The following is an 11,719-nucleotide window of genomic DNA, read 5'->3' on the forward strand; positions in this document are numbered from 1 at the left end:
ACAAACACTTATAAATATGATTTATTTGTAGTTTCTATTCGATCAAGAACTGCTGTGTGCATTGGATCGCGAGTGAAGCTATATAGTCTTATTGTTAATCTACTGTATCCTTCAGTATGTTGCATTGTGAGATACTGAACAGCAGGTTTAGGAATTTTGAGAGCAGCTAATAAATAGCACAACAGAGCTGCAGGATAGCAAGTGAAAGTAGCGCTGCTAGATGTATCTGTTGTTATCAGATTTGAATAAATGGCCACCACCATCTTTATTTATCAAGTCCGTTTGGTGAGACAGTGAGAGTTGCATTGCTTTGCAGGGTGAGGCGTTAAATGTTGGCTGGACAAACGTTTGTAAGAGTTGGCCACCATGGATAATCTAAACATGTTTCACATTGTGCAGATTGCAGTGGTAAGGGGTTTTAAATGTCAGGCTTTCGCAGATCCAGAATGGTTTCCAGTTGTTGTGCAGGGTTCAAGTGAGGTTTCATCACTTCTATCTATACAAAGCTTAAAAATATCTGCTCAGATCAGAGATAATCTCATACTCATATTACTCTTCTGCTTTGTTTTAGCAGAAGATATTTTTGTTATTTTGTGTCCACAAGGTGAATAGTAACAGAGTCTTCACACCCTTTTGTTCTTCAATTACCCTTCCATTACACAAGAACCACATCCAACGTTGCACTGTGTCCAATCTGTGGTTCCTTATAGTGAATTAAAGCATTTTCCTTGTTTACATGTTTTTTTACCTGCAAAAATCAAGAAACTTACACTTTGCTGAAGATGTTTTGTTTGATGCTTCTATGAATTTCCACATGTTCCCAAGCTTTTAAAACTGAGGGATTTACCGGATTTATTTACAGTATGTTTTATTGTATGTCGTTACATTGACTGAGCAACATGTGCAAGAATCTATCAGCATATTTTCCCTTTGCCAGACTGTCTCCCTGTCTGTTTACAGCTGTCACATGTATGACTCTCTCTCTCTCTCTCTCTCTCTGACCCTGTTTTTCTACCAGGGTGAAGAAGCTGAGGGAGACCCTGGTGGCTGTGCAGCAGTTGGATAAAAACATGAGCAGCCTGCGTTCATGGCTGGCTCACATCGAGACTGAGTTGTCCAGGCCCATCGTCTACGATACGTGTGACGACCAGGAGATCCAGAGGAAACTCAACCAGCAGCAGGCAAGTGGGACAACACACAGACAATCAGAAAACTTTACTTATTAGAGGAATAAAATATTGTAAAGCAAATTATCTTCAGCTAAATAATACTGTTACTTATCTTTGCAGCTGATACAGTGAAAATAAACAAATATAACAACCAAGAAAACAAACACATACTGTATGCACCTGCAGTTTCACAAACTCCTGCAAAGACACAACGTGCATGCACACATACATGGAAAAAAAAAGAATGTAAACAGTTAGGGGGAACGAACATAACTCACAGTATGATTCAAACAGAGTTGGTGGAAAAGGAGTGACATTGAAGCACATGAGGAAATCATAGCATGACTCATGCATACATCTGTGTGCTGTTTGTTTATAGCTACTGTAGTCTACAGTCAGTATCAGTATCCTTCTTGCTCTCAACATGCCGTTCTAAATCTAGACTGGATTCTAAGACCCCACTGACCTCTTTACTCTCCAGACCTAGTTAACACAGACTGACTGGCTTCTTACTGTGTGCTTTTGGGGGGCATTTGTTGAATTGTTTTACTGTGCAAAAAGAGCATGCATTTCAACATCAACTGTTTTCAGACAAGCACATAATACTACACATATAATCTTTAAGTGCTGCAAAAATCTAGTTACTATTCTGCACAATGTACAGGAGCTGCAGAGGGACATAGAGAAGCACAGCACAGGTGTGGCGTCTGTGTTGAACCTGTGTGAAGTCCTCCTCCACGACTGTGACGCCTGCTCCACAGAGACGGAGTGTGACTCCATCCAGCAGGCCACCAGGGGGCTGGACAGACGCTGGAGAAACATCTGCGCCATGTCCATGGAGAGGAGGCTCAAGTCAGTGCCTCTTGGATAAATTCTGTCTTATATATGATATTCACATGCAAACACAATCTGAGATGAGGTCCCATCAGCCAGTTCTGAACACACACCAGTTGATGACATGAATTCCCTCATATCTGAATCGTTTCTGTGCAGGATTGAGGAGACATGGAGGTTGTGGCAGAAGTTTCTGGATGATTACTCCAGATTTGAGGAGTGGTTGAAGACTTCAGAGAGGACAGCAGCTCTGCCTAACTCCTCTGGAGTTCTCTACACCGTCGCAAAAGAGGAGCTCAAGAAGTTTGAGGTTTGTTTACTTCAGATTTATTAGCAAAAAGAGAAAGTAAAATACAGCTGAAAGTGTGTCACTTACAAAAATATACAGAGCCAATGCATGTCTAGTTTTACACGTAATGTATTAATATGTGCACACGTTGATGTTTTTAAAGTTTTCTGTCACATGTTAAATTTCTCCATGTTGGCAAAAAGAAGTACAGACAGACACAGTCACTGCAGGGTAGAGGAAACAGAAAGAGAAAAAAAGTGTCTCATGTTACTCAAACTTGTCTGCGCTGGTCTGTTCAGCTGCTGCAGTCCATCACTCTGCACGTGCACATTCCTGCTGGCTGTCTGGTCTGGGCCCTTGCCATGTGCCCTATTTGTGCCTGATTGGAAAGTTCATTTGAGTTAAACATAGAATTTCTCAACACATTTCAGTACTGCATTTTAGTCCTTGTTAACAGTTTTTTTTATGCATGCATGTAAAAAATAATAATATATTGCGTGTATATTTCCAAGTAAATATGTCCTTTTTTTACAGCTATAATTTGTGTGTTTATGGATATGTGTTTTTTTGTCACAGGCCTTCCAGCGTCAGGTGCAGGAGTGTCTGACCCAGCTGGAGCTGATCAACAAGCAGTACCGTCGTCTGGCCCGCGAGAACCGCACCGACTCCTCCTGCCGACTCAGAGAAATGGTGCATGATGGGAACAGGCGATGGGATAACCTGCAGAAGAGGGTGGCCGCCATCCTACGCAGACTCAAGGTAACATCACATGTGCACAGTGTTGACTTAATGACTCTGAGGTTTTCCAGTAGTTGTTCAATTCAATGCATTTGGGTCTAATGTAAATACTTCAATTAATTTAAAAAGATAAAGAAACACAGTGCAGTTAAGTATATTTGTGTCTGATCTTTGTTCATGCAGCACTTCATCAGCCAGAGGGAGGAGTTTGAGACGGCACGAGACAGCATCCTGGTGTGGTTGACTGAGATGGACCTCCAGCTGACAAACATCGAGCATTTCTCTGAGTGTGACGTACAGGCCAAGATAAAACAGCTCAGGGTACGAAGGAGGAACACACTGTCTGAATATTGAATATTGAATTAAGTTTGGTGAGACCAGCATGATAAATAACACAACCGAGGTGTGAAATGAAGACTCAATGTTTCAACACAAAACCTTCACTGTAAATTTACAATTTTAAGGTCTTACATCAAGTTTGGCTAAACTGTGACAGTAAATATTTTGAACATTTTATTAGATACATGATTAGTTGATTATTCAGAAGATAGATTATCCAAAAATCAAAATTACTGTTAGATGTGGCCCTCCTGTGCTCTGACCTCTGCGGTGTGTGTTTGCTCAGGCGTTCCAGCAGGAGATCTACCTGAACACGGGGAAGATTGAGCTGGTGTTCCGGCAGGGTGAAGCTCTGATCGAGAAGAGTGAACCTCTGGACGCAGCTGTAATCGAAGAGGAGCTGGAGGAACTGCAGAGATACTGCCAGGAGGTCTTTGGACGAGTTGACAGATACTACAAGAAACTCACACGTCTGCCCGTGAGTTACACAGACTCACAGTAAACACATTCACACAATTCACACAACAGCTGTCTCTCCTTCACCATCTGTGACATGCTGACAACATGTCCAACATAGTTTATCGCTGACAGCTGACAAAGAACAGAGTTTATTAGAATGTAAACAGTCAGTACAACACACATGCTCACTTTAAAGTATCCGCACTGTTAAACTTTTCATTTCTACTCTGCTTCTTAAATGGATTTGTACTTTAGTTTGAAATTCAGTAACCTTTACTCTGCTTGCTCTCCACCATTTTCTAACATTTTTCTGTCTTTCTCTCCCAGCTGGCTGACGATGAGCTCGATGGTTCAGACAGAGAGTTAGAAATGGAGGAAGGTGGCGACCTCTCTGAGCTGCAGTGGGGCGACTCTTCTCTGCCGCGGACATCCAGCCGTCAAGCGTCGGGTACGGCCGCTCTCATCCGGGCAGACCGCTCGGGCCGGGACACGCCGGCCAGTGTGGACTCCATCCCGTTGGAGTGGGACCATGACTATGACCTGAGCAGAGATCTGGAGAGCCCAGGAGGACGGGGCCACGGGGAAAGGAGCCGAGGGCAAGAGGAGGAGGATGAGTATCTGAGGACAGCTGCCACGGTGCTGTCAGGTTGGTCTGACTTTTCTAATGTCTTAATATATCATTCTATATTAAAATGGGAGAGAAATAAAAGGAAAAACTAACGTAAAACATCTTTTGTAAGGAGTAGAGCCACCATGAGCTTTTATTGCTCTTGGACATAGATTCAAGTTTCTGGAGCTCTAGAGGGTTGAACTGCATTCTTCCAAAAAGATATTCCCTCTTTTTATTATATATTCCCATAAGTGTTTCACATCATAATCATAATCATCAGACACTTTGGTGACCCCTTGTGCTCAGTATGGAAACATTCTGATTTGTTATATTTTTACACCCATTTATAATGGATTTTACTTGGACTTATCACTCATCTTTAACTATATTTTCTGTGAGATGGGATGTAATTGTGTATGAGCGGTGACAAGCGATGAGATAAGAAGAACATGAATGTGCTGTTAGCTATACAGTATGGCAACAACTACATTTGCTTTATAGATCTTTGTTGTTGGAATTACTATTGTGTAATTTTTGTATTTTTGAAAAGATTGGGGTTGTTTTATTGGTGGAGAAATAATAAATTATCGAGCAATAGATGAGGACAGGAACATGTATTTTTTGTATTGTAATGTGATAACTTTTTGATGTGAAAACAAGGCATCTATTGTACATTTTTTTTAAGTAAGGGGAGTCTCTAAATCATACCTAGAAGTATTCGAGTGAAGTAATTTCTAGCACATGTTAAAATTGTAAAACTCCTTTGCTTTAATGAGGAAAAGAACAAATGTCCTACATGAGATTTCATAGAAAATAAAAACAGACGAAACATTAAGATAGTGACAGAAACAAAATCCACAGACTATACAGATCACTGGGGTCAAGATCCACATCTGGCATGAGGACATCGGGGCCAGATCTTTGTAAATTAGGACATTTATCACATTCAGTCACACCTACATCATAAAAAGTGTATATTGTATGTTTCTCTTCCCAGATGTAGTTATTCCAGAGAGCCCAGAGGCCTATATAAAACTGACCGAGAACACATTGAAATCATCCTCTGGTAGGAAACAGCAGCACTAATAAGGAATGCTACAGCATGAGTCAGGAGAGCATGCCCTAATCTAAAACGAAAACATGCTTGTCTAATACTACCACACTAGGAAGCATCATTTGAGTTGCATGTCCTTCCATCCAAAATAAAAAAAATCTTTGTATATCAACATGCAAAGATGACTCCATTGCATGCTGAGTTCACTAAATGCTCATCTCATCCACTACATTTGTGTCCTTGTGATTTATTTATTTTTTATTATTTTTTATCATTCATTTCAGAGCTAATATCACTCTTTAATGTCTTTAAACTCGACCTCTGTGTTCGTCTCTGTCATGACATGCTGTTACTTTGCATTTCAGACTAATGCATGCCATTTCGTCTAAACACTTATCAGCATCAGTCCACACCATCAGCATGCTAAACAAAGTCATCCAGTCATCTAAAAATGTTCCTTAGTAGTTTTTTTGTGGCTTGTGTGCAGCAGGTGAGCCGGGCCAGCTGGAGGCCAGTCTAAGACAGCTGGACCAGGCTCTGGATGCAGGACGGTACCACCTCCAGCAGAGAGAGGCCTCTGCAAACCGCTCCAGCCCCGACGTTGACTCCACATACATGGGCTATGTGAGTCTTAGAATATCATGCTTACGTACTTACTACCCTGTCACACTAAAGTCTTCAAAATACTAAGTTGTAACACAGAGAGAGGGGACATGCTGTGCTCCCAAGTCACAGGTAGACTATCGTAGAAAAATATTTGGCTGTAAATCACCATTAATGCTTTCATTTTAAGTCCCAGCATATTTAGAATCTGAGTTAAAAAGCACTTATGAGCTGTGTACAGTTATTTATGGTCAATTCACTGTACTGTTGTGGTCATTTTAACTTTTATTTTGGAATCTCTCTTTTCCCCTTTAAAAAAATTAATAATAAACTTTATTTATTCAGCACCTTTGATACTTAAAATGAAGCTCAAAGTGCTTTCAGGAGAAAATCAAATCAAAGACACAGGTAATAAAAAGAAGACATGAGGGCCAATTAAACAAAAAAGATTCTAGTTAAATCCTGGCTTCTGAATTTTGTACAAACTGCAGCCTCTCAATGTTTTTTTCCCCATAATCCTGAATAAAGTGTATTACAATAATCCAGGCAATACAAAAGCATGAGTCATCTTTTTGGCATCTTCCGGTGTAAGGCAGGGTCTAACTCTAGCGATATCTCTTTGGTGATAAAATCTTTATAACATTGTTTATGTGTGAATTAAAATCTAACTCAGAATCAAGAATAACACCCAGGTTTTTTTTTACTTCTGACTTGTTCTGTGGTGCCAGACACAGAACAAGGACGTCTCTTACTTTTATGAAGAACCTAGTTTTTCAAAATGTCTCTATCAAAAGATTTATTACTTTGAATTTGCATCAAATATAAGCCATAGACACTCCACATTGGTGGTTTTGGTCCAATAAGGATATCAACTATTAGTATGCATGTGTAGAAACTGTATTTATATAAACATTAATTAACATTCAATCTTTTCATTTTCATAAGATACTTTACATAAACAAAATTCTTTTACCAAATATTTTGGTATATAATATATATAAAATATACTCATTTATGTTTTTTGTCATCTATGCACCTATTTTTGTTTTCTATTTTTATTCATACACATTGTTACTTCTTAAAGAAGATCAAACATTTTTGAAAAATTTTATCTAAATACATAAAACTCACATTATCCTTCCAGATGCGTCTGATGGGAGAGTGTCGCGGCAGCATCGACGCAGTGAAGAGAGCAGAGGGAGAACTGACAGAAGACGAGGACGAGATGCCGGGACTCACAAACCCCACCAGCACAGACACCCAGAGCGCAGGTCAGTTACACACAAACATACACACACACACACTGCAGACGTTCCTCCTTCAAACACTGTGTGAGCTGTGTTAAATCGATATCTTGGATTTTTTTTCCGCAGGTGTGATTGAGCGCTGGGAGCTGATGCAGGCTCAGTCTCTGAGTGAGAAACACAGGCAGCACAAGCAGGACCTGCAGCAGTGGCAGCAGCTGATCTCAGATCTGCAGACCATGAGGGCCTGGCTCGGTCAGTCTGAAGCCGAACTCAACCAGCTGCGAGGGCTGGATCTCAGCACCGACATCCAAACCATCCAGCAGAGAATCAAGAAGCTCAGGGTTTGTGTGCTGTGTCTGTCTGTTTCAGCTGTCTGTTTCAGTTGCTATATCTGAGCAACAAGAGTTTGACAAAAAATAATATTCTAAAAACATCTCAAACATAAGAAATTTGGATTTTGATAAATAGGATTTTCTGCCAAAATGTAACGAAAGGTTTTATACAACATGGACATTGATTTATGGGCCAGAATCTCTCGGCAGCTAGGAAGAACACCTTTCTCTATGATCATTTACTTGCTTGCATTTTAGTTATTTGTCAACACACAATCATCAAAGTTGTTGTTGCCTGTAAAGCACTACAGTAAACAAGATATCACTACTCTATAAATACGACCCTCTGAAGCCGGTATGGGCTCTACTAACCCACATCTCATGTGTTCCAACCATCCTGCTTCACTCTGTATGTTGGCACCGCATCTATTCTCAGCTTCTTTTATCTCGCAGCACTCCACAGTCCAGTCTGGTTCATGGTCCAGTGTCATTATAAATAACCTCTTGACCCACATGTGTAGATGCCGCTCTGAATTCTTTGCTCTTCGTCTCTCAGGAGCTGCAGAAGACGATGGATGCCCACAAGTCAGAGGTCCTGTCTATCAACCTGAGCAGTGCTGATTTTCTCCAATCAGAGCCTGACTCTGAGGAGGCGTGGGAGCTGAGGGACGGACTGAAAGAGATGAACGCACGCTGGGACCGGCTCGGTACCTCGCTGGAGGACTGGAGGGAGGAGCTGCAGAGAGCACTGATGCAGTGCCAGGTACTAAAATAGACACACACACCCAAAATAACTCCAGGACAAGATGCAAAATAACAGGATTTTGGGATTATACTTTTATGTTGCACCTACTTGTGTAAAAAAAGCTTTCTTTTTATAGAATCACAAGAATTTTGCAATAGAGCTAAAAGGTTGCAAAACTATATAAATTGAAATCTGTTTTTCCTGCATTTTCATTTATGACTCCAATAGAATTTATAGATTAAATAAAGAATATATTGGAAATTTTCTCAAATTGCATCCGTACTATCCAGTGTAATCATGGCAAAAATGATTTAACTAATAGGAAGGAAAGATCTGCACAGTAGTAGATACTCCAATCTCATTTAAAACAAAAACTTAACTAATTCGATGCCGTCTTTCCTTTCAGGAGTTCCATGAGATGAGTCACGGTCTGCTGCTGTGGTTGGAGAACATCGACCGCAGGAGGAACGAGGTGGTGCCCATCCCTCCCAACCTGGATCGTGAAACATTACGAGCTCATTACAAAACACTGACGGTACGTCTCTCTAATACCAGGTCTGTACACAGCAGACTTGTACAGTATCTGATTGGAGTGAGTGGATGACTCAAACTCAGTAGTTCCCAAAGTGAGGTCCGAGCACCAAAGGAGGGAGGCGGATTTCTGAGCAACAGCTGTGATGATAGGCTGTTGCTGCTTTTACTTTTCTCGTCAGATTTGACAACTTAGATTTTGAAAAAATTGTATCACAATGACAAAGATTGCTGATCACGTCTGTGAATCTGTCTCCTTTTATTGTGCCGCAGCAAATCAAGCGTGAGCTGCTGGACTCGCAGCAGAAGGTGTCGTCCCTTCAGGAGCTGTCGGCTCAGCTGCTGGTCAACACTAAACCTCAAACTCTGCTGCTCCAGTCGGAGGCCTCAGAGGAGATCCAGCCGCAGGGCAGCGAGTGTCTGGAGGCCCAGGAGAAGGTGCACGTGATCTCAAACAGGCTGAGGCTGCTCCTGAGGGAGGTCAGCTCTGACCTCGAAGGGCTGGAGAGGAGACTGGAGGCCGCAGACACACGGCAGGTCAGACGATGATGAATGACTCACAGAGGAATCACTTTATTGTTGACATAAAAAATATATCTAACAATTACAGTGACTGTCATTCAGTTTCATGTGTTTTTTTTCTTTATTTTTCAGGATTTCTTACCTTTGCCTGTTGGCAAATCAGAAATCTGTGGATCAGCTGGTCCTGTGTCAGAAGCAGCCATCCAAAGTCGCAAACGATTGGTAATGTTTCCTCTTAATGTCCAGTAGGGGGGGCCAGCCTCTTTTCACAATAAGAGAGAATGATAAAACTGTCAATCTACCTTCTCCTGTCTTTTTCCCCATATAGATATCCCATTTACCACTTTTCAATTGCTCTGCTAACATGTACACAAAAAGATTTTTTGCTGCCCCCCCACCACCACCCCTGTTTGAGATGTTTTTGCTGTCCACACCATGTAGATCTGCCAAAAATACACAAGACAACCTGGCTTTTCGTTGCACTATGATAAAAAAAATCTTCATTAATTTCTCATTTTGGAATAGACACATGAAAAGAAACATATTCTAAGTGTTATATTGACTGTTTAAATAGCATTTCAACATATTTAATTTTGTAAGTTTCTTTGGATTTGACTTTTCAGGAGTTAGTCTTGAGAAGCCAGATTTCTTGGTTCTTAGATTCAATCACCATCATTGATTACATTGCTGCTTTTTGGTCGTTGATGATTCTTCCTCTAGCGATGTTATGGCTCTCTTTATGTTATTTGGTTGTTTTTTCTCTCATCTGAGGCTTTGTCTTTATTTGCCCTTGACTGAAACATTCTTTTCTTTCTTTTACCCCTCCCTGCTCATTACGCGGTACAGCCCCGAGGCAAAAGTAGTCAGGCCCACCCAGGACACCCTGAGAGCGGCTCGCGCCACAGGTACCTCTCCCCTTGAACTCTAGAAAGACGGGATGATGATGGAACCAAAACTACGGCCAACAAGAAACTTGATTTTTTTTATTAACACAACCCATGAGAAAATCAATGAATCACAATCAATCGTGTTTTGTTTATAGTAGATTTTGGATAATTGGATGTAATAATCTGATCAATTGATTTGTAGTTTCCTCAAGTGATTGGTTTTGAAGGCTTTAACACTGCGTTCCATGATCCTCCCTTATTCTAGAGGCCATGTTATCAGCTCTTAAACGAGTGGGGAATCGCCTACATCAGGCTGTTCCCTTTCATCTTTAAATGTTTTGTTTCACTGCTTCACTTTTGCTCTGCCGCTGCTCGTCTTTGCTCTTTTGAATGGCATCATGAAACGTTGCCTCCTTCCTCTGAGTAACTTTGTAGTATCCTCCTCACCCACTAGATGGCATTATCTGAATTTCACTGACTCCTCCTCTGTTCCTTCAGATGTTTTTCTTTCTCATGTTTCCTTCCTGTTTCATTCTCTTCATAGTTTTAACACAGGATATGATACATTAACCTCTGCAGTTTTTCCTTCTTCATTAACTCCCGCTTTCTTTCCTCTGTTTCTTTTCCAGACCTTTTAACTCTCCCACCTCTGACTCTCCTCTCATTTCTGATTCTTTCTATAATTTCCACTAAATGCCAACAATAACATGCAGGCCTGGTGAAGCCTTGGCCTTAAATGTAGATAAAATAATGTGTTTGTTCTCCCCAGATAGCATCCTTTGGATGAGAAGCAGGGAATCTCTATTATATACTCATGACCTGCGGAAATTGGAATCCAGAGAAGCAGGAGAGAGGTTGCCTGGCCATAAAACTTAAGCCACATACATAAACACACATCATGTGATGGTGCTCATGCATGTTCACAGCAGCCCTATCTGTAGGATGTAGGAGGACTAAATGAAATTGGCAGGCTGCAGATTGAGCGACTGGAGGGGTGTCAGCGTGTCTGACCCTCCCTCAGCCTCAGTGAAGATGAGCCGCATTGAGAACATGCTGTTCCTCCCCTCGAGTCTTGGCTCTGACAGTGGAAATCTCCAGAGAGGCATTTGACATTTCTCCTGCTTCTGTTTGGAATGAGACGTGGCATTGAACTCTCACACACTCTGCTCTAAAACCGGAGCGTTTCCCCACCCAGTGAGACAGAGCCGGCTATCTACCAGTGCTTGTGGTTCAATATTTTGTTTTGTGTGTTCGTGGGAGTTTTGTGTGTGTCTCTGATTGTGTGTGAGCCTTCTAGTGTCTCTTCTGTGTTCAACTCTCTTAATCTCTGTACCTGTTGGATCTGGTCTATTTGCTGCAT

At 41.3% G+C, this 11,719-nt stretch overlaps 1 protein-coding gene across 1 annotated transcript in view; it reads left to right on the forward strand.

Annotated features, from left to right (window-relative positions):
- Nucleotides 1-11,719, forward strand: part of syne1a (spectrin repeat containing, nuclear envelope 1a) — a 144,537-nt gene that overhangs the window by 130,713 nt on the left and 2,105 nt on the right. Inside the window, exons 134-149 of the mRNA XM_044329976.1 lie at nt 1,019-1,181; nt 1,834-2,021; nt 2,163-2,313; nt 2,869-3,051; nt 3,214-3,351; nt 3,656-3,847; nt 4,156-4,474; nt 5,436-5,504; nt 5,980-6,116; nt 7,240-7,366; nt 7,469-7,683; nt 8,231-8,437; nt 8,826-8,954; nt 9,224-9,487; nt 9,605-9,694; nt 10,319-10,377. Of these exons, the coding sequence (XP_044185911.1) occupies nt 1,019-1,181; nt 1,834-2,021; nt 2,163-2,313; nt 2,869-3,051; nt 3,214-3,351; nt 3,656-3,847; nt 4,156-4,474; nt 5,436-5,504; nt 5,980-6,116; nt 7,240-7,366; nt 7,469-7,683; nt 8,231-8,437; nt 8,826-8,954; nt 9,224-9,487; nt 9,605-9,694; nt 10,319-10,377 (2,631 nt within the window). The remainder of the gene's footprint in view (nt 1-1,018; nt 1,182-1,833; nt 2,022-2,162; nt 2,314-2,868; nt 3,052-3,213; nt 3,352-3,655; nt 3,848-4,155; nt 4,475-5,435; nt 5,505-5,979; nt 6,117-7,239; nt 7,367-7,468; nt 7,684-8,230; nt 8,438-8,825; nt 8,955-9,223; nt 9,488-9,604; nt 9,695-10,318; nt 10,378-11,719) is intronic.

This window comes from Thunnus albacares, chromosome 16 (genome assembly GCF_914725855.1).
Source record: "Thunnus albacares chromosome 16, fThuAlb1.1, whole genome shotgun sequence".
NCBI classification, from domain to species: Eukaryota; Metazoa; Chordata; class Actinopteri; order Scombriformes; family Scombridae; genus Thunnus; species Thunnus albacares.